The sequence below is a fragment of the Fonsecaea monophora genome, assembly GCF_001642475.1.
Source record: "Fonsecaea monophora strain CBS 269.37 chromosome Unknown Scaff44, whole genome shotgun sequence".
In the NCBI taxonomy this organism is placed as follows: Eukaryota; Fungi; Ascomycota; class Eurotiomycetes; order Chaetothyriales; family Herpotrichiellaceae; genus Fonsecaea; species Fonsecaea monophora.
The window spans coordinates 190088-215723 of NW_019173975.1; the positions used below are offsets into that span (position 1 = coordinate 190088).

The window sequence follows — 25636 nt, forward strand, 5'->3', positions numbered from 1 at the left end:
GAAGGACTCCCGCTGAACAACAAACCGCAGCCCTATTTGCCTTGCAAACAATCCTAACAACGGCGAGCAAGCAGGCTAGAAACGTGCATCGGAACAAAGGGAGGCTGCATGGACAAGATAACGATGGTAGCATACTAGCATGGGATGTTCGCTCTGGATGAAAAAAGAAAGGCAACGCTTGTCCCATCAGTCATAAGCTTATTGCTCCCACGTCAGGTCAGATACCATCTTCACCTCTTTCACCTGAATATCCAGTAACGACAAATATTCACCACCACGAGTGCCACTCGCTGCTTTACAAACACTCACGAGGCTGAGATGCTCCTTCGCGAGAGCATAACTCTCGGTGAAATATTTTTCCGCCACACAACCCTCATCTTCGTCCACTCACCAGAAGCCACTACCCAGGCGGTGTCCCTGAAGAAGGTCGCTTTACCTCTTCCAGCATAACAGATCATTGTATCCAGTACCCCTACGGCAAATAATGGTCGATTCCTTTCTCCTGTTCTCCTCCTGAGGCACTCTTTCCTAGCCGCAAGGCTGAGGAAGCACCCTGTACTCGGTACAGGGATCTGCTGGTGGAAATGGCGACGAAGAAGACGATCATGCTGGGGTCGCTCCACGAATTCAGCGAGCTGGCAGTGAGTTTGAGCTACCTTGAAATCAACCTTTGCACCCTGACTGACACTTTCCATCAAGTCAAAGGAGCTGATCCAAAATGACAAGTACGCCTTCCACGCCTGAATTTTGAATCCAGCTCAAAGTCAGCACAAACTAACAGATTGATGTAGAGATACTCGTCATGACGCCGAGGCTGCGGCATTCTTTTACTTTGATGCACCCAATCAGGTTTGTGTCGTGGGGTTCCAGGAGGACTGGAATACAGCTAATAGCTGACCTTTCATAGGTATTCTGCGCAGAGATCAACAGCGAGGATCAAGGCACAATGCCACAATTTCTTAGCCGTATGGCTGGATACATCGAGTACCACCAATCTTTCCAGCCCGGCTTTGACGACGAACCTCGGATTCGTCCTGTGGAAGGCACGGTAATGACAGACATCATCCCAGAGGCATACGACGAAGAGGCCGCCGAGAAAAACATTTTGCTACAATATCAGTCCGATGAGGAATCCAACGACCAGGACGCACTGGACGGCCTGGTTCACCTGACCACCTATTGGCAGCCTGCGAAGGGGAACATCGGCATACTTCCACCCATGTACGCAAAAGACATCACCCGAGTGACAGGCTCATCGCTCTTTGCGGAAGAAGCAGAAAAGCGATATCGAATCTTCCAAGGAGACTTCAATTTGGCTCGTGAAAAGCTTTTGAGGCTTGAGCCATTGCTTGTAAGATCTCTGAAACTCGTCTAGTGTTTGTCGCTGATATTTTGTTCAGGAAATCTTCGAGAAACAGTCTGGCAATCAGTCTTTCCCAGCGGTCGGCAACCTCCTCGTTTGGCCGCCGAACCACCCAGATTCTAGGATAGAGTTTGTGACCATGGACTTGGACCACCCTGGCTACCAACGTGTAGTCGTCAACAGAATGGAACACAATCTCTCGAGGAAAGTCATTGGGGAACTTCGTCTTTGGAACTCAAAGACGCAGGAATTCTATACACCTCGAAATCTCCAAAAAGAAGCCAAAAAGCCAACACCCACACTACAGGCCTCGAGGCTCTGGGATACAGAAGTCTATACAAGCTTTGGAGATCCGAGGAATATGGACCCGATCATCACCTCCAATCCGGACTCGGCAGACTCTGGTGACCCTGTTCCGCCTCAGGAACGCCCTGATCCTAGAATTGCCGCCTGGACGACCAATGTTGTGCAATCAGCGAACCCGGACATCGCCCCAGAGGCACCAATGGACTCTGTGGCGCCGACACGCCGTAGAGTCGCCATAGAGTCTGATAGCGAGGATGAAGAGCCGTCTGTCCCTACGTCTGAACCTCTCCACTCTCCCACCAAAGAGGTCACAGACACCCGGTCCCATCTGCAGACAGAGAGTGAAGATCTGATGGACGACAAAAGTCAAGGTGCTCAAAATTCGGAATCTCTACTGCCACCCCTGCTAGCTAGCAACGCAAACGAAAGCACTCTGATCGATGTATCGGAAGCGGTCAATACGGACCGCGCTGAACAAGGATCCCATGCACAAAACCGAACTCTAGATCTTCTTGACGCAGCATCTGAAGTCAATGTCATTGCAGCAACGGTTCAACTTGGATCTCTGCACCAAAAGAATCACGACGACCCAAATTTATCAGAAGGACTGGCATACAATCCGCCGTCTCAGTCCGATGCTGGTCTCAGTAGCGCAGCCACATCCTATCGTCAAGCAGAAGAGCCAATCGAGGCCGAAGAGATTTCATCTTCGGCTACAGATATTGCATCTCTCGTTCCAGAGGCCCCGAGTACGTCGCCACTTACAAGACCTCTCCATTCTGGTGAATACGGGCAGGGATTTCCAACACGGTCGTTCCGGGGCCAAAGAGGTCTTCATGGCTACCGAGGGCCGACCAACACCCGCTATCGTGGAGACAGTCGTCGCGGGACGGGTCAAGCCCACGATTACAGTCAAAGTCAACGCGTGGCGCAGCCAGAGGGATTTCGATCTGGGGAACCTGCAGGCGAATTTGATCAGCGAGGATATGGAAGGCCACGTGCCAGATACTTGTTTGATAGAGCAACAAGAGGCCAAGGACATCGTAGGCCGCGAGCGCGAACTACTTACGGCACTCTTGTCGACCTGGGGCCTCCTGCAACCAGTGGAAGGACTTCTACTGCGCCCCCAGGGTTGGATTGCAATGTCCCGCTTCTGCCTGCGCAAGCCACCAATACTAATTTCAACCAGGAAAACAGTCTCGGGGAGCCGGTTCCACCAAGAAGTGCACCATCCGAGCTGCATGCTCGCTCCAGCGTGACATCTCGATCGTCGGCGTCGGGATTGTCTCGACTGAGATTCAGCGAAGCGGGATCCGATTACGTTACAAGATTCATTCCGACATTCGACCAATCTGCTGCGAGAGAAAGGAGCATACAGCAGGTGCAGGAGGCGATAGCAGCGATGAATAAGAAGGCGGAGGAAGAGTCGCCCAGATTCCATTCTACAATGCGACAGCAGGGCAAGAATCCTGGAAAGACGTCTAATAAGCAAGAAACAGAGACACAGAAGAAGGCACGCATAGCTGCGGCATTGGCAGACGCATATCCAACCTCAAAAAATGTTCCACCAAGGTCACGGACAGCCTCTCCCAAGCCAGACGAGATGAGCAAGTGGAAACGACAGCAACTAAAAAAGCATTCAGCCATGTCTGGGGCATATCCAGGGACTGTCGCAAATGAACTTCGAGCGGTACAGACGACAAAGCTCATCTCTCTTTTGGAGCCAGCATTTGAGATTGGCAGAGCTTTTAGCGGTAAATTGACGTTTGAGCTACAATTTGGCCAAGTTCTTATCACACCGGGCCAGCAGTTGCGCGACCGAACACAGCATACTGTTGACGACTGGAGCTCATACTTTGACTGTCGTCCCGGATCAGCTCATACCTCTTCCAGTTTCACCAAGATCCTGACATCCAACGGTGCTGACATTGACCGAGTTTTTGAGTTGAAGGGTAGCATTGGGAATGGCACTGGCAAGCTTTGGAACCCTAACCCTGGTCCGCAGTCGGTCAGCTACGAGTTCCATTGCCAAAGTCGTTTCAACGAAGATTTCCAGATCGTCATAAACGAATCTGGAAAGTACGAGTTGCGAAAAGGTCTAGTCACGGTCGGCGATGTCAACATACATGTCCCAGCTCAGGTATGGGATCTCTCTGCCACACTGACAGGTCCTTTGAACTGGCTGGATCCTTCGGAGACTGTCGCTCAGAGTATCAGTGCCTTTGTCGAGTCTCTCCACGTCTTGCCCGGGCGCAATAAACTGCTCCTGGTATTTCGACAGCCCAACGACCATGAAATCCAGGTTCGCAACCTCATTGTAAGGCGGGAGAGTTACCACAGCACCAATCGTCCGGATGGACGGGATATCCTGCTCAAGGTGACAGAGGCAAAGAATCTTCAATTTCGAGTGCACCCAGAGGATAAGAGACTCTGGCAAGGCTACGAAGGCTTCGAAACCGCTTACAAAGACTTCGCAGACGGCGGTCACATCCACTATGAAATGTCTCTTGTTCATACTGGAATCAATGACGCGCTCAAGCGGAATGAGTCCCTAGAGATTGGGGAGCTTACTGACGCGAAGAGCACCGGAAAATCACTCCTTGATCACTCTGTCATGCGTTCCATGCTCGACATTGGCGTTCAGACGGTCTCCAAGATGGATTTCGTCGGGATGCGAAATTATGGCACACAACAACGCCTGGCAGACAAGGCCCAGAAAGATTTTGAGCAGCTCGAAGCAGTCCTCGGCCCTAAAGCACAGACCATACTGAAGCTTCCCACCGTGGCTCGAGATTCTTCTCAGGCCCTCAGTCGACCTTCGTTGCTTAAGAACAACAGCGGCACTGGCGGTGGAGGATCGGTTGTGCCACAATACGTCCCCGGCGTCCGCATGAACACCGAGGCCCAGGTTATGATTGATGAGACGGGCCGGCGCTACCGGCTGGGTCTGGGTGGTGCGAAGATCCCTCTCGTTGACGACGAAAAACTCTCTGGCTCTGGCGAGTCGGTCATACCCGATGATAGCGCAAGTCAAGCCGGTGCACCGAGAGCACGACAGTCCACGCCAATAGGATATAAATCAACGGAGCGACAGGCGGGCTTTTGGTGAAGGAGACGAAAGGGGGAAGACTACTCTCGGGGCAGGACTGTCAGAGAGACTCCAAGAGACAACCATCACATGGTGATCGACGTGCTTTGTGTACTGGGATGGATTTGTATGACAGCTCTTCCCCGTTCTTTCTTGTTTGCTTGTTTTTTGTACGACTACGACTGAATGGAAGGGAGGGACACTAGGCATATTCGCTTTTGGAATGCTCTCTCTCTTTCTCACTCTCTCCGTGGGGTTTCTTAGCTTCTCGCCTTCGGTGAGAAGGAATATCTTGTTTGTTTGGTTCGACCCCGAAGAACGGCAGGGCGATCGCAGGCATACGCGATGCGATTGGTCGGTCGATACCGCGGGAAACAATTCACTTTTTGTGTTACTCACGACTGTTGATGATCCATGTACAACAACCTCGAGACTGCCCAGGCACCGGGCGTGTGGAGTTCCTTTTTCTCTCCCTTCGGATTGCAGAGACGAGGAGACAGAGAGACACAGAGACAGACAGACAGACAGACAGACAAGTGATAGGAAGATACAAGAGGGCCAGCCAGACAGATTCAGATGCAGGTCTGGTAGCTCCAGCCTGGATTCGAGAATAAATCTGTACCATTAGCTGGTCCATTTCTCTGACAAGCCGAAAAAAACAGAGACTCATCGTCCTTGTCCCACTTGGTTCACGTCGTTATTATCCCCCTTGCGCTCCCTTCTGGCTGGTTTGTGTTGCTGTTGTTGTCTTCGATAGCACCGTCTAAAGCGTCCCGGACCTCTCCGAGAGCGAGCGCATCGGCGTTGTCCCTGGTTTGCGTGTCGCCGGTGGCCGCAATGTGCTCGCCCGCGCTGCTTCGTTTCTTTTGTTTGGTCTTCCGCGCTTCGGCCGCCAGGAACGCGCACACCTCGAGGTGCGCCGATCGCTCGGCCCACATGCCTGCCGTCATGCCCTGGCGGTCCCTGGCCAGGACGTCGACGCCATGCTCCAGTACGAGCATGCGCACAATGCCAATGTCGTTCTGGTGCGCGGCGATGTGCAGGGCCGTCATGCCGCGCTCGTTCATGGCCGCAGGGTCCGCGCCGGCAGATAGCAAGCGGCGGACCACGGCCACAGAGTGGGACGATGCGGCCTTGTGCAAGGCCGTTTGTTTTGTATTCGTCAACGTATCGACGCGTGCCCCGTGAGACAAACACAGCTCTACCAGCTCCAAGTTCCCCGTCGAGGCAGCGATGTGCAGAGCACGCCATCCGTGGTAGCCCACCGATTCGACGGATGCGCCGCGCTGGAGGAGGAATTCCACAATACGTGTCTGATTTTCTTGTATTGCGACGTGGAGGGGTGGTTGGCCGTCTTCGTCGAGCGAGGTGAGCGACTGCGGATTATTGTCCAAAAGGGCACGCACTGAAGGCAGATCGCCCTTTTCGATAGCTGTGGTGAGCCGGTTTGCACTGCTGGGTGTAGTAATACCTTGAGCTTGCCACTCTGCAGCCCGGAGATACTTGTGAATGTCGTAGTGGGCGGTAAAGAAAGCGACGACTCGCGGAGTAGAACCTTTTCGATCTTGGACGAAGAGTTGAGCGCGTCGGTGGTCCGGATCGGTGTTTTGCTCGAGAAGTGTCCTTACGGCTTCAATTTGACCTGACCGCACTGCGAGATGTAATGGAATGTTGCCTTTGTAATCGGTCGCCAGCACGTTGGCGCCTCGCTTCAGGAAGAAAGCAACTGTCTCTGTATGTCCGCCTCGAGCTGCACGATGCAAAGGAGTCCATCGTTCTCTACCTTTATGAAACATACTTCCCCCATTCTCCAGGAGGAAAGCCACCACATCAGTAAAGCCACTTGTTGCGGCATAATCGAGAGGACAGAGGCCCTCCTTGTCCCTGACGTGGACGACGGCGCCGGAAGCAACTAGCAACTTGACAATGGAGATATAGCCACGAAAAGCGGCAAGGTGTAGAGCAGTTGTTCCCTGGTTATCGATGGCGCCAACCAAAGCTCCTGCCTGGAGAAGTGTGCTGACCATTTCTTCGTCTCCTTGCTCAACAGCCTTGTGCAAGGCTGTAAAGCCTCTTGGGCCGGGATGATCCAGCTGATCACGTCCGTATTTGAGAAGTAGCTTCACAATCTCAAGCTGACCGTATGATACTGCGAGATATAACGGAGTACTCTGACCGCAATTCGTGTCCAGCAAGTTGGCACCGTTTGCAACCAGAATTTCCGCAACCTCCTTGTGGCCGAAAAAAGCTGCTTCGTGCAGAGCTGTGTTTCCGTACACGTTGCGCACGCCTAAGCGTAGATTATGTCGATTTTCCGCAATCAGGATCTTCAGAAGCTCGCTAAGCCCAAATCCTGCTGCCAACGAGATCCCGGCACCACCAGAATAAGCCCACGCCCAGGCTTTGTTGGCCCAGTCCCGGAGGTCTGGAGATCGAAAATCCCGGACTCTGGCGATGGTGTGCAAGCAGGTACTGTTAGAAAGAAGTGCAAGGGCCAAGTCCTTGATCTCCCCGGCGGGAACGCTGTAAGCATGGTGGCCCCATTCGAGCGCTGCATACTGCAGGAATGGAACATCCTCCAGTGCGTTCGCGAAATCTCTACGGTTCTTATATGGCAGATCTCTTGTTGAATCCAGCATCATGTACTGAAGACAGATCTTGGTAATGACGAGGTTGGCATCGGTGAAGAGACCGTGGTCGTGCTCACGAAGATATTCCTCAAGTGAGTGATGCACCAATCGTATAATTGAACTCTCATAGTCCACCTCGACTAGCCCGCAACAGCAGTCGATAAGCATCTTCACAGAGGGGAGATTGTCCCTGTCGAGATCATGGTCCTCGGGCCGTAATGCCATGGCATGCTGCAGCTCCCGCACAGTCATCGGTCTCCTGGCGTGGGACACCCACATCAATGTTCTAAACGCAAGGTCGCGTCTTGCCTTGGGCAGGGTAAAAATTCTCTGAATGGTTGATTGGAAGGCATGAGTCAAATCAGTTGAGAGATGAAGTAATGCTCGCCTGACATCTGCCTTCGTAATCTGGTCTAGAATAGTCTTTATCTGCAGAGCCGGGAGTAGAAACATGCCATTGGCATTGGTGCATAAGGTATTGAGCACATGTTCCTTGAGCTTGTCATCCATCAAATACTCGGACTCTGGCTGCTCCATTATCGTTCGGGCGAGAAACTGCCGGATATCCCCAGGGTTCGCCAGGATATCAATTGTCGAAGGTTCATGAAACTTGGTCATGAGATCAAGGACATGCGGTCTTAGAGTGGCTAGCACCTTCACTGTGCTTCCAGGAGAGTTTCTAATGGCATCGATAACCTCGAAAAGGCCTGAACGCTGGGTCTGAACATCGGCTTCGTCGAGAGCATCGACTATGATAAAACAACGGCTGAAGGTTGCCACCACGCGGCGGATGATCTTCAGCAAGTCATGATACCAAGTTTGATCTTTGACAGCATTCCGAGTGCGTCGATAGAACTCGGAAACAGCGGAAGGGACCACTTCGCCGCGGGAACTGAGTTGGCGTAGGAGCGATCTTGCAAAACTCGACGGATTCTGCGACTGCTGGTCGGAGTAGTCGTAGTAGTAGAAGGCTATGGCGACATCATGGTCTTGAAATTTGCTGCGCAGGTAGTCAACAACATGAGAGCATAGGACAGACTTGCCAGCGCCAGGACCTCCAACACCGAGGAGATCGTGTTTGGAATCGTCGTCAATCCACCGAGAAAACTCGGGATGTTCAAGAAACCATTGACCCGTGCCTTCAGCTCTTCGCACTTGCAAATCCCGGTGCTTGTGTAGGGACGAGAGGGGAGCCAGCCAGTCCAAGATTTCGGTAGTGCGCCTCTCCTGCTCTCTCAGTTCGGCCAGTCGCGTAGCCTGAGATATCTCGTTGACATCCGCAACTGTTCTTGCGAGGAGGGGAACAAGGTCAATGATTGCCTCGAGTTGCAGAGCAAGTTTAGAGGACTCATCAGCAGACCGGCCCATCTGAGCCGACAGTTCGCTCATCTTCTTGGAAATTAGTAGCATTTCTTGCAGGCCTTTCGTAGCATCTTCGGAGGTCTTGGACAACAAGTTGAATCCTTCGATTGTGAAAGCGAACTGAAACGTTTGGGTATATCGTCGTAGGTTCTCTACCATCTGCATGACCTCCCTCTGCTCGAAAGGCCACCTCAAGTGGTCAATAGCACGAGCAACCTTTCCACCCTCCGAGGGCTTCAATCTGTCGCCAATGCGCTCCATCCGTTGACGGCAGTCTCTGATAGCCTTGGAGAGGACTGATTGGGTGTCGAGAACCCGACCTTTGACTTTTTCGCTCTCCAGGAAATCTCGCAGTCCACTGAGGACTTCACCCAATAGAAGAAGTTCATCATGCAACTCCCTGACCGTGTTGGCGCGTTCCTTGATGGAGTTGACGTAGATTGCTATTGTAGCGCTGACCTGCAAGGCCAGGGTGACGAGACCAGCAATGCTGCTGGCGACGGAGACGCCGTCCATGAGGAGGTGAAGGCGGGTTGGTTGTGGACGAGGACATGGCTCGAGCCACGAGGGCTGCTTGCGATATAGAGGCTTTAGCAGGCGATCTATCAGTTGAGCATGATGGCGATGATGATGGCGAGATCAGTAACTGAGTCAGGTCGAAGAGGGCCATAATTCGAGGACGTCGAGTACCCAGTTATACCTGAGCGAGATGCCCTGAATAGGTAGCATCTGTAGGACCCAGTCAGTGCCCACAAGAAAAGCTTTCACGATGCTATTAGTCAACATGCTTACCGCTCCCCCAATGGGCACCACCACCAGTCACTGGTTGAGGTGTGCGTGGCCTTAGATACCTGGCGTCGCTGGGGGACCATTCCGACACGCTGGTGGCGCAGGGTCAAAGGGTCAATGCCGGTCATTGTCGGTTTCACCATCCCCGGAACCCCCTGACTTGCGGCTCACGCCTTACCTGCCTTAAGTAGTTTCCCATCTCCAAAGAGGGACGTTGGCGACAACGACCGCCAACGTTCCACCTTGTATCCAAGAGAAATGAAAGCCAATGCCTTGCCCAGGATAAGACGTCGCCTTCTCAGCCTTCCGTCGGCCTTGGTGCTACTCTGGATATGTGTTCTCTTCTGGGGTGAACGCTACACCTTCCAACAGAGTGTCGCTCGGTGTGTATGGCGACAGTGGGAATCATGGGTAACCAAGCACATTAAACGCCTATGAACAAAGAGACACATCGCTGACCCCGTCCTAGCCTAGCCATGCTCGACCTCATCATGTCCTCCTTGTCGCCGATCCCCAGCTCGTGGATCCTCACACCTACCCTGACAGACCATGGCCCTTATCCAGTTTAACCGTCATCTACACCGATCGCTACCTCCGCCGCTCTTATCGATATCTGCAAGAGTATCTCCTGCCTGACGCGACCCTATTCCTCGGTGACTTGTTCGATGGCGGCCGGGAATGGGGCACTACAGACTCGACGTCTCCCGAGGAGCGGTACAAGAGGTTCGGATCGCAATTCTGGCTGAAAGAATACATTCGCTTCTCCAACCTCTTCTTGAGGTCGTGGACGAAAGGCCCTTTTGCGAGCGCAGCTGAACCGACAGGTCGTCGTCTTCTGGCCTCTCTCCCGGGTAACCATGATTTGGGGTTTGCGGCAGGCATACAATTGCCTGTGAAGGAGAGGTTCGATGTCTACTTCGGGCCCCTCAATCGAATCGATATCATCGGTAATCACTCATTTGTTCATTTGGACACAGTGTCTTTGAGTGCCATGGATCAGGTCGATCCAGTAACGGGGAGTTCGGGAGCAGGGGATGGGAGTGCCGCTGCGACTTCCTCTAGCAGGATATGGAAACCTGTTGAGGAGTTCCTCGTGGCAGCCAAATCCATTAGGGCCAAGGCCGTGCAACATACATGCGAGACCAGACTCAACTGGAAACGTCCACTGCCGCAATTGCAGTCCCCGTCGATACAAAACGCTGCTGACGTCGAACAATCGGACCCAACACAGAGAACTCACTACCCAGTCAGCTCGTCTCAGTTCCCAACGATTGTACTCTCGCACGTCCCCCTTTACCGATCCAGTGAGACCAATTGTGGACCGATGCGAGAACGAGGCAATGTGATACCTCTGCAAGCAGGCTACCAGTATCAAAATGTCCTTACTCCACTCATCTCACAAGATATAGTCAAGCATTTGACTGCAGAGGAGATCACGATGATCTACTCCGGCGATGATCATGACTATTGCGAAATCGAGCACAACGAATTCACTGGCCGCATCAGAGAAATCACTGTCAAAAGTATGAGTTGGGCTATGGGCATCCGCAAACCAGGGGTTCAGCTCGTCAGTCTCTGGAATCCGGTCGATGTGAACAAGGCGATGTCTGGCGATTCATCGCTGTCCACGCCGCGAGATACGGTACAAAATCATCTGTGTCTGCTCCCAGACCAATTGAACATCTTCATCCGCTACGGCCAGGTACTTGGCTTGAGCCTTTGCATCCTCCTCCTCTGTACTCTCCGGTACAATCCTTCGACAGCGACTGAAGAAGCATATCGCGACAAATCCGAACCATTACTACCCACCAGTGAAAGCCACAATCATCACATTCACACCCTCGACACATCAACAAGTTCTTGCGTCCAGAACGGCCCAGCAGGGCAACGACTATCCACGCGCAAGATGGGCGGGTACGGACACCTCCCTGCTTCATCGCGGACCTCCTCGCCGTCCAAGCCACCCTACATCGACTACGCCCCAAACAGTTCTTCTAGCCCAGGCGAACTAGACAGTGACGACTGGGGGATGCCGAAATCGACCAAAGCACATCAGTGGGGAAGGAACCGACCGCCCCGATCTCGACTCGCATTCTTTGGTCAGTCGTTATGGCGAACGGCATGGCCAGTTGTGCTGATTTATGGGTGGCTTATCTGGAACGGCTAACGAGTCCACCAAGCCCCCGTAGCCGTCACGATTCGCATCAAACAGTGGTCGTAAGAGTATGTGTCAACGACCCCTTTGGCAGCTGAAATGGTTTGATTGGATTCTCTGGCCCAATGTCGGGGGGACGACAAAGACCACTGGGTCTGATGTGGCCCTCCACCGAACAGACACAACATGTATGTATCATAAAAGGGCAGTCGTGCCTTGATGTAATGTCACAAAAGTAAGCGGTGAGACCACCGTGCAACGCTTTTAGTCTCTCAAGTCTTTCCACGTCCTGGACTTGCAATGAAAATCAAGTCGGTTCTTCGTCTCCATTACGGCAGACCGAGACCAGCCGTCTGCGCAAGTCCCCCAGTCGCCCTCTTGGTGGAAGATTCAAACATATATTATGACAAAGGAAACCAATGCTTTACTTCTTTCCGTGCTTGCCATCATGCGGACAGCACATCTTGCTCCCAGCACACATATCACCGCAATCGAGCAAACATGTTGGTTGACCCTCACTCCTGAGACTCGCAGTCTTACTTGCGTTGGTATTGTGCTTTGGAGTCAGTTGCCCACTACCAGCACCCTCGTCAGAATCAGCTCCTGGTTCAGCAGCATGCGGATCATCCTCATTCACGAATTCGGGTTGAATGGTCGAGCTGTGAATGCCGTAGCCGTGTAGACAGCCTCGAATCTCTCTTGCTAGATGCATGTAGCTGGAGGACCCAGTACCGTCAATCTCGCAGTCAACTTTTACATGCAAGCTCGCCACGAGCTTGGTATCACTGAGCTGCCAAACATGGAGGTGGTGGGCCTCGATAACTCGTGGAAGTGATTCGATGTCTGCTGTGATCTCGTCGATCGACATGCCCACAGGAACTGCCTGTAAGAGAATGCGCCCAGCGGCTCTGCAGAGGGGAATGGCACTACCCAAGATAATGAGGGTAATGACAAGGGATATTGCAGGGTCAAAATAGAAGCGTTCCGGGAACGTAGTCAGCCAGATGATCAGTGCAGTCGCTATTACACCGATATTTCCAAGAGCATCGCCCATGACGTGCAGGAAAACCCCACGCATATTCAGATCTCCATGCGAATGGCCATGCCCACCACTTCCATGGCCCGATTTGGAGCCGTCGGCTGGGGCATTATGATGGTGGTCCGTGTGACTGTAGTCAACGCTCTTTCGTTTGCTGATGCTGCCATAACCGGGGAAGCGCTTGTCATTTGAGGACGATTGTAAACCATTGGCTGACCTTTCACGGCGCTGATCTGGTGAATCGGGTTCAATCAACAAGGCGTTTTCTTCTGAGGTTTCTGATTCGGAGTGCTCTTCCAACCGCGCCGCGTGGATAATATCCTGGCGGAATGAGGCTGGATGAATGTGGATATTATCGACTGAGCCAAACCCCCGACCAAAGGAACCCGAGGTGCGACGGCGGTTCCGGGGATGGATTTCGCCGTTAGCGATCGATTTACGAGTCGGGGTGTTCGAAGATCTTGCTGAGATGGTTGTGTTCTCTTCATCAGACTTTGTGAAAGCTCGACGATCAGGGGATCTGAAACTGCCCACTCGAAATTGTGGGAGGATGTCTTCGATATTTCCATGTTCGTCCACGACTCTTTGTGTCTCCCCGTTGTCGTCGTAGATGTGTCCATGGCCTTCTTCGGCAGATCTTACGGGATCCTCGTGCGCCTGCTCCTTCTCGCCGTGGCTATGACCGTGCTCGTGGAAAAGGAAAAGCCCAAGAATATTGGAGGCAAGACCGAGACAGCCGACAATGAGGACGAGCTTGGGGTTCGAGACAGGCTGTGGTTCGACAAATCGCTGGATTGCTTCTAGAAAGATGGACAAGCAAAGGGCAACTAGAAAGACTCCATTGACCAATGCCCCCAGTGTTTCGGCTCGCTGCCAGCCATAGGTGTACATTTTCGAGCTTCCGGTATTGGCGACACGGACCGCCCATAGTCCAACGCAAAGGGAGATGACATCGTTTAACATATGAAACGAATCAGCCACAAGGGCCAAAGAATGCACTGCATAGCCTGGAGAATCGGTCAGTCATCGAACTCGGCACAAAGTAGATGGAGGACCACACTAACCGGCGACCAGTTCAATCACAAAAAAGGTAGAGTCTATGCCCAGAAGAATACAAATCCTCTGTGTCTTGGTGAAACCCATTTTTCTTTTTGTGCGGGGTGGCTGCGAAGCGCTTTGCGCGCAGCACTCGTTGACGGACTCAGTGGAAGCGGTAGCAGGAGAGAATGGGGTGAAAGCCGGGGAACAATGTGAGGAAGGGACTCGATGCGGGCTAAAGTATGCCTTTTGAGGCTTCTGGATGGGGTCGGCCGGATGTTTGGGATAGTAATGGAGAGCGGATGCTGGAAGTGAGGAGGAGGGAGGAGGGGATGAGATGATATGAGGACCGGTTGACGGCAAGGAGAAAGCCGATGGCGATGGCGATGGCGCAGGGGCAGACGCGGTTTTCTCTTCGTGGCAAGCAGATGCGTGCGAGTAAGAATAGCAGGGATCGCAGTCGCAACAATGGCGTAATGATCCAAGTTGCCCCAACTGTGACTCTGAGCGGAATTCCTGCGGCGGCGGCTGCGGCGGCTGTGGGTGGCTAGTGCGTGGCTGGAGTTGGACTCGTAGCTGACTAAGTGGGATATCAGGTGACTGATCGTCCCCTCCGCAGACCATATTCGCGCTATTGTTGCGATCAATAGTCACCTCTTCCTTGTCTGCTGCCATCTCGAACTAATGTGTCTCCTAAAGTTAGAGAATTGTGCTTGACCCATTCTTCTTATCGATTTCCACTGCACACTGGCCCTGTACCCATCCTACCAAGGTCACACATGATCAATGGCCAGACCTCCCAAGTCCTGCCCATTCCCGACCGCGAAGGCTCGTCGCATCAAAGGATGTTGCGTCAAAACCAGAGCAAACTTCGACGTGTCCTTGCACAGAACACTGGGTATCAAGATACGACTCTCAGGTCACCTCTGCTCGGCACCATTTGTCACCCGAGTTGTATGCACGGAAAGGAGAACTTAATGGAGCGGTGGACAGGGTCCAAGAGGAAATGGATAAGTTTACTCCTCTGTTATACCTAAGCTATGTCAACGAGATTGTGGCGATGGCTTTGCATCCATCCACCCTGAGCCCATGAGTATGAGCTTCTCTTCGATGAATTGGTGGCCTTGAGTGTTCAAAGCTGTTGCATTTGTCACAGATTTGTGCCACCAAATTTTCCCAACCAGGCTGCTCGATCTTTTGTAAATACTCGTCAGCACATTGACTGCCCAGGATCCCAGGATCTCTTGAAGTATCCAAGCTTTCCAGCAGGTCTATCCCTCTTTATCTCGACGCGCTGTCAGGAAAGGCTGGCATTGGATATACCATGGCGCGCACAAAAAGTATTGTTCACGCTAGTAAGTATGACAAGCTGATCAAAAGACGATAGACTTTATGATTTTAGTTGCCCCTTACAGCGGCCCCGAAAATATCGAAGCTCACTGGGAATATAGGTTAGGCGGCTGCCTATTAGATCTGACTTATACTGTAGCTAAAAGATAGGTAAGAGTGCCTACAAGCTCAGAAAATCTCTTATAGTACGCAACATTTTATCACTTGAAGTAGAGTAAATAGTATTTTTAATGCGCGCCCTCGTACCGCCAGCACAATCCAATGTAAAAGGATTGGACATATTCACCGAGAGAACTGGTGGACTAAACATGACCATTTCTTCCTTCACCTGATGGTAGTTGCCGTGTAAAGATGAACTTAGCACAGTTGTTCCGCCATCGTGGAAGGAGGGAGGGCTTGTTGTTCAGAATGCCTTTCAAGCAGAGGTATGTATTGTCAGTCCTTCCTCGATTCTCCCTACATGTAGAACGCTCGATGAACGCTCGATGAACAAGCCCTTGGAGTGTGATCGTATGAGGTCCACGATTCTAGTTGACATAGTTTTGCATATCTCACTAGGCATACATTTTCCTTCGCTTGATCTTGCCCTGGTACTATTGCAGGATTCTGCGAAAAAGCACAGCCATGGACATTAGACGCCGCCTTCGCTCCTCGTCCGCAGCTCTTGAGACAAATGGCGAGAGATACACTCCCAGTTTCTATCGGACCTATCTTCCATCCACAGCACTGACCTCTTCCTCCACCCTGGGCGCAACATCCGACTATGTCGACATAGCCAGGCAGTTTTGGGACGGCCTCGAACAAACTCCGACTGCCACTATTAAACCGCCAAACTTGCGAGAAAATTGGTCTCTTCGAAGGTTTTGGGATGAGTACGTGGCAGTGGAGATGGATTTTGGCTACAATGTTCGTGAGCACATCACGAATGAGGAAACATTCATCAGTTGGTTTGACTTTGGATTTGGCATGGCAGGCTTTGGCATGGTCGTGCTGCAATTTGGCATTCTGGACGGTCGGCTCCTCGGTTCGACAAATGCTGCGCAGGTAGCGAAAGCAATGGCGTGTACCAGCTTTGTTGTTGCCATCCTCAGTGTGGTCGTTGGTGCATATCGCTTTTTTCGCCAGCAAGAAGCACTCTTCCATGGGCAGGTCTGTCTCGGGGGCCTGTCCATGTTCTCTTTTGTGCTCTTATTCAGTGTGGTATTGGTGGTCAGCGCTGTCATCAATTGGATAGGCATGATTTAACCGTCGACTTTGAAGATGAATTCATGTATCTTCGCCTGAGCCGGGAAAAACCGTAGAATCCTAAAGAGGTTCTACACGTTAAATCCTTCATTGTCGCATCTGAATATCCCCAAACCGAGATGCGGACTCGTGATGTTCAGATACCTTGTGGATCCTTTCCGAGCTCATCAGAATAGCTGTTCAGGGATGCGGCTGAAGTCGCGGTGCAGGAAGTCGGTCTTGGTCAGACAAGTTGGCACGAATCGCGTCGACCACTCCAGGTAAGATGTCTTCGGACGGAAGACTGGCACGTACAAGTTCGCGCTTCAGTGCCGTCCATCCAGCAGCTTGATCCTCCTGGCCTTGAGAATGGTGGTACGGAAGGAGTTCTCCAAAGAAGACTTCCTCCTTTCTGACGCCCCCCATGTTCAGAATCCCGATACCCATGCCCTGTTCATGCGCTCTCTTGACCAGCCTCCAGGCCGAATAGGTCGCAAGAGAACTGCCCACGACCAAGATCTTGGCCGCAGAATCGATGGCTTCCTCTGCCGCGGTCTTCACCTCGGCCGGGATAGACTCACCAAACATGATCACATTGGGTTTGAGCACGCCAACGCCGCTGTGTGCCGCCGATGACGAGGGTGGTGGTATCCAAGCACCGTCCGCATCAACATCCACATGCCCCTTGTTCCCATCCTGCAAAACTGGCGGTCGCTTCAGACAGTGCGGACAAGCAGGGTATCGAAAGGTGTTGTACGGAGCACCAGGGACATCGGCGTCGCCATCGGGGTTGGTCCTGAACCCGAGCCTCCTTCTTTCAATGGGATTCTCAGTGTCCAATGCCCCGGAAGCCAGGAGCTGTTGCAAGAACTCGGCCCAGGCGGGATTCAACTCGGCCAATCTCTTCTGGAAATCATCGCGATCAATGAGCCTCTTACAACTCAGACAGACCAGAGCTCTGAGAAACCCGTGCAATTCCACCGTCTTCAGATGCGGATGCGCAAGATTATGGAACGAATCAACATTCTGAGTAACCACCCGGTCGACCAGCCCTAGTTTTCCGAGGTCTCGAATGGCATAGTGCCCGGCATTGGGTTTCGAGCGGTGAAGACCCCTCCAGCCCAGGAATGAGCGGGCCCAGTATCGCTTCCGGGATTCGTGACTCGAGACGAATTCGTGGTAGTAGATCGGTCGGTAGGTCTTGTTCTGGGTGTAGGTACCATTGACACCGCGATAGTCGGCCAGGCCTGAGGCGACGCTTATGCCCGCTCCTGTAAGCAGGACTGTCTTTTTTCTGTCCCAGTGCGCATCTTGGCCTGAGGATGCAGGTGGCGCTGGAGAGGTCAGAAAGTGAGCGAGGGCGGTGATGGCACCTTGTCTAGTGGCGGCCGAAGGTGGGATAATCAGGGGTGGTGGCAGAGGCCCCGTGTACGGGATTCGTATAAGCGGTTTGGACATGCGAGGGACATGGCATAAGAAAAAAGCACGAGAGGATGGAATATTGTTTTGATTGTTTGTATTCCGGGTACGCAGATACCAAAATTCTCCGAGTTCGATCTGGTCCGATCTCCAGACCACGGACTCCCTGCGCAATCCACGTCCCCCGCAGGCATCACGCCATAACTCAACAGATACCTCCAGGCCCATTCCGCAGGTAGAATATCATCTCTTCTAGACTTCCTCCTCGAAGACAGCCTTTGACTCGAGAAGGTTTCATCTCGCTCACATCTACGAGGTACTTGGAAGTTGCTTCAAGCACGCCAATTCCCTTGTCCTGTGGCACCAAAGGCGTGATCTCGATCAAGCTCACACTCCAAGGCCTCTTATCCCACCCGTCACTCAAAGCTTAATGAACTGGTCCTTCGATCTGTGCCTCTTCTTGTCTTGCTCGTCCGTCGATCGTCGTCTGGCCAAGAAGCGGGAGCTTTTAAAGCGCCCAAGGGTTGTCCACTTTGCATGTTTGTACCATCGCTCAGACCAAGATGTTCGTTGCAGCCACCGACATCATCGAGATTTCAGTATCAACAGCCTGGTCACCAGGCGTGCCATGCTCCCTCCCTCTAGAAGTTTCGGAGAAGTGAACCATCCATCCAGCACGTCTCTTGTCCCCGTCACCCAACGCACGCTATTCCTCATAGATATTCCCGACCGCAGATCCTGTATTCAACCCGGGAGCAGCACAACTGTCGAGCCGGCTCCTTGCCAATGATGCTGGTCTAAAATGCTTCTCGCGCCAGTGCAAGGCACCCTGAGGCACACTGACAGCATCCATGATCTCGACCCGCCCCCAGGTTTCAATGCCTTTTGGTTCGAGCTGACTAGTTTCCTCAGTGGTGCCCGCGTGCCCAGCGTTGACGCAAGATGAAATCATAGCCAGATGCACGTTATCGACCTGTTTTCCAATGTCGATCCTCGAATACCATCCCCCAAGATGCAAAAGGGAGAATAACTTTTAACAGCATGGGTTCACGGCCTGGCTGACGTGAAACAGGTTTGTTTAAGCACTTTTTGCACTTCTTCCTCGTCGTCTTGTCTTCAACCTTTTGTTGGTCAATGAAGTCGGCGCATTCTGCCCTCTGAGCGTCTCCTGCGCAAGTATACCGTCTCCCTCTGATCTGCTATCCGATTTGTGTTACGCTGTCACTCGACCAAAATGTCAGTCTCCGATCAATCCACTATAGCCATGGAGGGACAAGCCGAGAAGGAGAACCATCAGATCCAACCCCCAGGACCAACAGAAAGACAGATGGGAGTTTCCGGCCCTGAACTAGCTGGAGAGAATCTCGAGGGAGGCCATCCCAAGCGTGCGGATGGCAAGATTGAACTCACCGAAGAAGACTGTTACGACAAACTGGGTTACTGTTTCCCAGCGTGGAAGAAATGGATGATCTTGGTTATTATCCTACTCATCCAGACCTCGATGAACCTCAATGCCAGTATCTACGCCAATGGCGTTGACGGCCTCGCAGAGAAATACACCATCTCCAAGCAAAAGGCACGGGTCGGCCAGATGATCTTCCTCATATGCTATGCCTTTGGCTGCGAGCTGTGGGCTCCCTGGTCGGAGGAACTAGGCCGTTGGCCAACGCAGCAGCTCTCGCTGTTCCTCGTCAACATCTGGCAATTGCCCGCGGCCCTCGCACCTAACTTCGGGTCGATTGTTGTCGCTCGAGCACTCGCTGGACTCTCCACAGCAGGCGGCTCGGTCACATTGGGAGTCATTGCGGATCTATACCAACCCGAAGACTCCGGTTTCCAGTATGCGGTAGCTTTCGTCGTCCTGTCATCCGTGGGCGGTGCTCCCGTCGGCGCAGTGATTGGCGGCTTCGTGGGCCAGTATCTTTCTTTGCCCTGGATCTTTTGGATGCAACTGTGCATTGGTGGCGCCGTGCAAATCATCCACTTTTTCCTCGTCCCCGAAACCCGCGCAACCATCCTCTTGGACCGCGAGGCTAAAAGACGGCGCAAGAATGGCGAAACAAACATCTACGGCCCGGATGAATTGAAGAAGCCACGATTCCCCATGAAGGAATTCGCACGCATTTGGATGAGACCTTTCCAGATGTTTGTCATGGAACCGATTGTGCTCTGCCTCAGCTTGCTCAGCGGATTCAGCGATGCTTTGTTGTTTACTTTTTTGGAAGCCTTCACTCCTGTGTTTAAGCAATGGGGCTTCAAGCCATACCAGGTTGGACTGGCTTTTATCTCGTGAGTCTCTTTCTCATCCCTCGTTAGAACAGCAAAATGGTCTCAATGCTTCCATGGGTAGAGAATTTACTGACCGAGAATGGACCAGGTCACTCGTCGGATACGTGCTTGCGTACCTGACATATCTCCCTGTTATTCGACATCATAACAAGATCCGAGCTGATGACCCCAACAAGTTGTCTCCGGAATCCCGTCTGTGGTGGTTACTTTTCTGTAAGTCTCGCTATATTCCTCAACTTTGCATCACCCTGCCATCTAGCAGTCCTTTCGATATATATCGCCCATTTTACTGATGTGATGGCCTTTCACTTCTTACAGTGGCACCTCTAGAGACAATTGGACTCTTCGGTTTCGCGTGGACGTCTCTCGGCCCTGATTATGGTATCCCGTGGATTGCCCCCTTGATTTTTACCGTCCTCATAGCCATGGCGAACTATGGAATATACAAGGTATGGCTTGCTCCACGCTTTACATGGATGTGTTCAAAAGAGAAAACTGACACCATGGCAGAGCTCAATCGACTACATGATTGCCGCCTACGGGCCTTACGCCGCTTCTGCGACTGGGGGAAACGATCTGGCGAGAGACTTTCTCGCTGGCGTCGCTGCCTTGTACAGCACACCATGTAAGTCATGCTTTTTACTTTTTGCCTTTTGCTCCCACCCTCCATCTTCCTCTCTCCTCCCCTCTTCTTATTCTCCATTACCATCACGATCATGTTTTAACTGATTCCATCCCTTCTTCGCGCAAAAGTCTATGAAAACATCTCCAAAAAATACACCCTGGAGTACCCCTCGACCATCCTGGCCTGCCTGTCCGTCGTGGTTATCATCCCCATCTACGTCTTCTACTGGAAGGGCGAGTGGTTCCGCGACCGCAGCAAGTTCGCCAAGGAGCTCAATCTGGGACGACAGGGCGCCGTCGAGAGGCGTCGCAGCACAATGTACATGGGCAAGGGTTCCCAAGGGATCGGAGGCGAGAAGGCGCGACATGTCGAACAAGTCTGATTTCTTTTTCTCTCTTTTCTCTCTTGAAAACAACGAATATTTTACTATGCCTCTGCCACGTAACGCCCATGTCTTCTGGGCAAATATACCATTTGATTTGTACGACTAAGCACGAGTTGACGACGAGGGTTTGGAATTTCCATTTTAATGAGAAAGAAGAGACAACATATACCCAAACGGGACGAAAAGAGGTTTCTTCCCGACGGACCGGACAAGCGAAGTTAGGAGAGCGAGTGAACAGAACAAGAAGGGAAGTCTTGTTGAAACATTTCTCGGGTCTGGATTTGGACTTGGAGACTTGGACAGGGACAAGGGGCAAGAGGATCTTTCAAGATGTCGTGTCATGTCATTTTATGTTATACCTACATTCTGTAGGTACCTACCTAGAATCTATGTATTTCTTGGTACCTACTAACTAGGTAGGCAGGCAGGCAGGTAGTAATCACTTTTTTTGTCCCCTTTTTTCGTTCTTCGTTTTCTGTTTTTCGTTCATGTATGGACAAGGCCTCTTTTTAAGCATCACGGTGGTGTCTGTCCGTCCGTCCGTCATGTTCATGTTCATGTTCAGATCCATATTCACATTCAAGCTCAAGCTCACGAGTAGCGCATGTACAAACAAGGTCTCTATGCGTCCAACCATTCACGCATTCATATCCTGGTGTCCAGTGTCCAGTATCCTGATTTCTGATTCCTGTCAACTCATCGTTTCTTTCGGGGTTGCTACACCTTTGGCAGCAACACTCTCTTGCCATTGCCCTGGCCGTTCCCGCTCGGGGTGCCGTTGTTCCCACCTGCAGTCGCCGCGGCGGCCGCTGCAGCGGCGTTGCGGCTCGCGATTGTCTGGTTCACAAACGTCATGGGGATCTTGCCCTGTTGGCCAATGACTTGCATGGTTGGGCCGCCGGAGTTGCCGACGCCACCAACGCCAGCGTTTGTGCCTGCACTGACACTCGGGGATGCCACGGCGCCGGTCACGGCGGCGGTGTTGACGCTCGGTCCAGAAGTGAGGGGGCTGGCTGGATGGGGGTTGTATTGCGGCGGCGGCGGTGGTGGTGCAGGACCCGTGCCAGGAGTAGGTTGGTGTTGGTATGGCTGCTGCGGAGGCTGGAAGATGAACTGCTGGGGTCCACTCGGCATTGGAGAGCCGAGTGAGTTGTGGCGCGGGATGGCATGTTGCTGATGAACACTTGGGCGAGGGGTGTGCCGAAAGACATTGATGCTGGTGGACGAGCGATGCGGAGGCGTGGGTTTTGGCGGTGCAGGGGCAATTGGTTGACCAGGCCCGCTTGAAATCAAGCGTGGCGGGAGGAATGAAGCTGGGCCGACCGGGGGCGTAGGCGCTGCTGATAGAGGACTTGGAGGAGGTGGTGGTAACGACTGCGATGGCGGAGGCGGGGGAGTGGCAACATGGACGACACCTGGGCCATTGTTCGGAGGCGCAAATTTTGATCGACGGCCACGACTCCTCGAGTCTGGACGAATGACATGATATGATGGCTGGGGAGGCGCTGGCGCTGATGCTGGTTGTGGCGGCGGCGGTGGTGGTATCGAAGTTGGTCCCTGGCCAGGAAGTGGAGAGAAGTCCAAAGCCTGTCTTGGGAAGACATCTCCCCGGGCAAGAGGCATGTAGATGTACTGACGTTCAGGATGCTGTTGTGCAACCCAGTCTGAGACATCTGCCAGGGCCGACAACGCATACGAACTGCTCTCACCCATGTTCAGAGGTCGTGGGATGAGGTAGCCCTTGATATTCTCGAGTTCCTTGATTGCCTCTGCAGAGAGAGCGTCCATTGTCTGTGATTTCTTCCGAAGCTGCCCGATGCGCCATTCATTGTTTCGCTGTTCCATTTGCTTCAACAAGGGGCCAATAACATCCTCGTTGAGCACTTGTTGGCGGGCTTGTTCGTCGTACGACTCCAACTGTTGCTTGAACGGCTTTTCGTCCATGATTTTGCTGGACGAATACCCCCGGGGTTGGGCATTCGGTTCGGGGAGCTCGTGATAATGTGGGAAGTAATCTATATCGGAGCCAGATTCGGTATGGGTGTCGTCGTGAGCGGTGCGATATGCCCGTTCGAAGAGTATGATGTCCCCTTCTGCCCCAGCAAGGTGTTCTTTGCGGGCTTCGGTGACGCGGTTCTATTATTTCATGTCAGTTTGTGTGTAAGAAATGGACTCCCCATGTGGTATTACCTTGAAGTGCGCTTCAATTACTTCCTTCTCCTGCTGCATGCGCTGCTTTTCATGCTCGACCTGGAGATCAAACCGTGATTGGACCAGGCCCTGCACGTCCCTCAAGGTAGACTCAAGATCTTCCACCACGCCGTCATACTCGGGTACATGTCTGTGCGCCTTTGCCTTTCTGGCGATTTTGGAAATGTCTCGTCCAGAGAGCTGGTCAAGGATGTCGACTTGCTGGTTGCCCACAATGCTAAAGAACCGTTTCAGTTCCTGCTGCCTCTGCTTGATCATGGCGATTTCGGCTTTTTCCTCTGGTGTCAGCGGCCGTCTTCGATTTGGTGGTTCGGGGCTTTCTCCACCACCGCGACCTGCTCTGCCTCTGGATTTGCCTTTGCCACGTCCACCACCATTTGCATGAGCGCCCCCGCGACCGCCTCGGCCGCCACCTCGGGCCGGCTTCCTGGGAGAGCGGGACTCGGGAGTGTCGCCATTCTCTGCTGCGGTACGGTAGCGAGTGGTTGCATCATTCGCGTAGTACGTCGGTTTCCGTGCATTGAAACCTGGCCAGAACTGCTTATCTTTGTACTCTTGAAAGCTCAGATCCGCATCCTTGGCCGCCGTTGTCTCCTTGGGAGATCGCGAGGTGCGCACAGGTTTCGTCGGCGTCTCGGGATCTTTTGGGCATGCGTTTGAAGCATTCCCTGAAGAGACGCTCTCTCGACTTGGCTGGTCAGGAGGTGACGTGCTGTGTGCGCCGTTACGGCCAGCATCATCATCGCCCAATGCGTCTGATCCTGCTATACGCGAGCTTCGTCTTAACGACCTGGCAGAATGCTGCGGGTTGGCTGACGGTGAGGGTTGCGGAGGGGTACTGTCGATGTTTGTAACAACTGTAGCACTATCCAAGGCTGGCGTTTGAGATGTTTGCTTTCGTGGCGTGACAGTATCCGACAGCGACGCCGGTGTGGAAACCCGTCGTGCAGGTCGCTTAGTCTTTGATAGATTGTCGGCGTCCTCTGAGTTCGAATCGGCCAACTTTCGTTTTCGAGACGGTGTTTGCTTTGGCGGACTGGACGGTGGTGTTGTTAGGGATGATGATGATGATAGCGATGCTGGCGATGGTTGTTCTGTACAAGCTTTGGTTGGTTCCGGGGTGGTTTTTGCTTTGCGACTTCTTGTCTGCATATGGAAGCTAACCGACGGCCGACGGCTGCTTGAGTTGGTAGCCATTCTGTTGGAGACGGAAGTCAGTTTTATTATTCAAGTAGCTCCGGGAGAGCAAGTTTGCTGAGTACCAAGATACAAGGCAAAACCAGGATGAAGGGCGATACAAATACGGGGGGGATTATCACAATGCCAATCGGACGACATTGCGGGTCAGACAACCGGGAAAAGCACGCAGCAGCTGGAGAAGGATTATGGAGAAGTAGAAACTCACTCGCTGCAGTCCTCGACAGAGAATCGCGTGGGTGTCACTGTCTGCGAGGAAGTTCTGGCAATTGAAGAGCAGAACTCCTTTTCAGCTGCTGTCGCAAGATGAGGTGACGGGCGGCGATGTCTTGGCCGCGAGTGTAGCTGTTGCTGTCTCGACAACGGCACTCGGTCTGAGTGGCGGGATAGGATGTGGAGGAGATGTTGCAAGCAGAGTTGAGAGGCCTTTGTCGAGAATTGAAATTGAGAAGAAGCCGTGGCTGCGACGGAAGGGAGAAGCTGGAAGCATTCGGGGAGTGAGGTATTAGTGGCCTCAGACAGGGATGAAGTAAACCGAGACAAAGGCGGAAGGGCAACAATGGCATCGTGGCCCAACAATTGGCCAGAGGGGGCCAAATCAAACTCCATGGTATTCAGTCGGCCAGTGAATGAATGGGGAGTGGTTTGAATAGGGAGAGTGAAGAAAATTGAATAGGTTGGGCTATTGTTCTTTTTCTCGTGAGCCTGACACAGCGACCAGAGTTTGGCAGATGGAAGTGAGAAGCATTTTGCAAGTCTTCAAAGGTGCAGCCAGGGCGCTAGCCACAGTAAGACTAAAGTATGGAACTAGTATATTTGGGGTTAGTCCAACTAGCCTCCCATTCCCGGCAAGCCAGTGGCCAAAAAGAGGCATCAGATGTCTGACAGAATTGATTTTCCACCCGACTTGCCAATTACTGGATAGAAAACACAGCGTCAGACAGCACCACTTTATTCTCTGCCCCCAAACACACCTATTACTCTTCGGTGCCCATGGCTCCCCCGGTTCGTGCCGCCGAATTCCGCCTCCCAAATGCCTTTTTCCCGTTCCTTTCTGGTGCCTCCAATAATGACATCAAATCAGCGACCACCAACAGCCGTAAGTGCCATACATGTAAGTGCCATATCAGTCAATTCATTTTCAAATGGTACTGTTAACCCTACTT

At 52.6% G+C, this 25636-nt stretch overlaps 8 protein-coding genes across 8 annotated transcripts; 4 read left to right on the top strand and 4 right to left on the bottom strand.

The window, feature by feature from the left end:
- Nucleotides 1-584: 584 nt before the first annotated feature.
- AYO21_06417 (hypothetical protein) lies at nt 585-4778 on the top strand (the record flags this gene model as incomplete). The annotated part of the gene is made up of 5 exons (XM_022656377.1): nt 585-641; nt 700-725; nt 792-849; nt 908-1351; nt 1401-4778. 5 exons carry the CDS (start codon nt 585-587, stop codon nt 4776-4778), a joined length of 3963 nt encoding a protein of 1320 aa, XP_022511353.1.
- A 668-nt stretch (nt 4779-5446) lies between these two features.
- Nucleotides 5447-9265, bottom strand: AYO21_06418 (hypothetical protein; the record flags this gene model as incomplete). The annotated part of the gene is made up of 2 exons (XM_022656378.1): nt 5447-6507; nt 6556-9265. 2 exons carry the CDS (start codon nt 9263-9265, stop codon nt 5447-5449), a joined length of 3771 nt encoding a protein of 1256 aa, XP_022511354.1.
- A 531-nt stretch (nt 9266-9796) lies between these two features.
- On the top strand, nt 9797-11705 carry AYO21_06419 (hypothetical protein; the record flags this gene model as incomplete). The annotated part of the gene is made up of 2 exons (XM_022656379.1): nt 9797-9949; nt 10008-11705. The coding sequence occupies 2 exons, from the start codon at nt 9797-9799 to the stop codon at nt 11703-11705; spliced, it is 1851 nt and encodes a 616-aa protein (XP_022511355.1).
- Nucleotides 11706-12117: 412 nt separating this feature from the next.
- Nucleotides 12118-13875, bottom strand: AYO21_06420 (hypothetical protein; the record flags this gene model as incomplete). The annotated part of the gene is made up of 2 exons (XM_022656380.1): nt 12118-13739; nt 13797-13875. The coding sequence occupies 2 exons, from the start codon at nt 13873-13875 to the stop codon at nt 12118-12120; spliced, it is 1701 nt and encodes a 566-aa protein (XP_022511356.1).
- Nucleotides 13876-15744: 1869 nt separating this feature from the next.
- AYO21_06421 (hypothetical protein) lies at nt 15745-16365 on the top strand (the record flags this gene model as incomplete). The annotated part of the gene is made up of 1 exon (XM_022656381.1): nt 15745-16365. The coding sequence occupies one exon, from the start codon at nt 15745-15747 to the stop codon at nt 16363-16365; it is 621 nt and encodes a 206-aa protein (XP_022511357.1).
- Nucleotides 16366-16545: 180 nt separating this feature from the next.
- Nucleotides 16546-17802, bottom strand: AYO21_06422 (hypothetical protein; the record flags this gene model as incomplete). The annotated part of the gene is made up of 1 exon (XM_022656382.1): nt 16546-17802. The coding sequence occupies one exon, from the start codon at nt 17800-17802 to the stop codon at nt 16546-16548; it is 1257 nt and encodes a 418-aa protein (XP_022511358.1).
- A 1195-nt stretch (nt 17803-18997) lies between these two features.
- AYO21_06423 (hypothetical protein) lies at nt 18998-21059 on the top strand (the record flags this gene model as incomplete). The annotated part of the gene is made up of 5 exons (XM_022656383.1): nt 18998-20052; nt 20114-20265; nt 20371-20501; nt 20563-20677; nt 20806-21059. The coding sequence occupies 5 exons, from the start codon at nt 18998-19000 to the stop codon at nt 21057-21059; spliced, it is 1707 nt and encodes a 568-aa protein (XP_022511359.1).
- A 720-nt stretch (nt 21060-21779) lies between these two features.
- On the bottom strand, nt 21780-24470 carry AYO21_06424 (hypothetical protein; the record flags this gene model as incomplete). The annotated part of the gene is made up of 2 exons (XM_022656384.1): nt 21780-23198; nt 23253-24470. 2 exons carry the CDS (start codon nt 24468-24470, stop codon nt 21780-21782), a joined length of 2637 nt encoding a protein of 878 aa, XP_022511360.1.
- Nucleotides 24471-25636: the final 1166 nt, after the last annotated feature.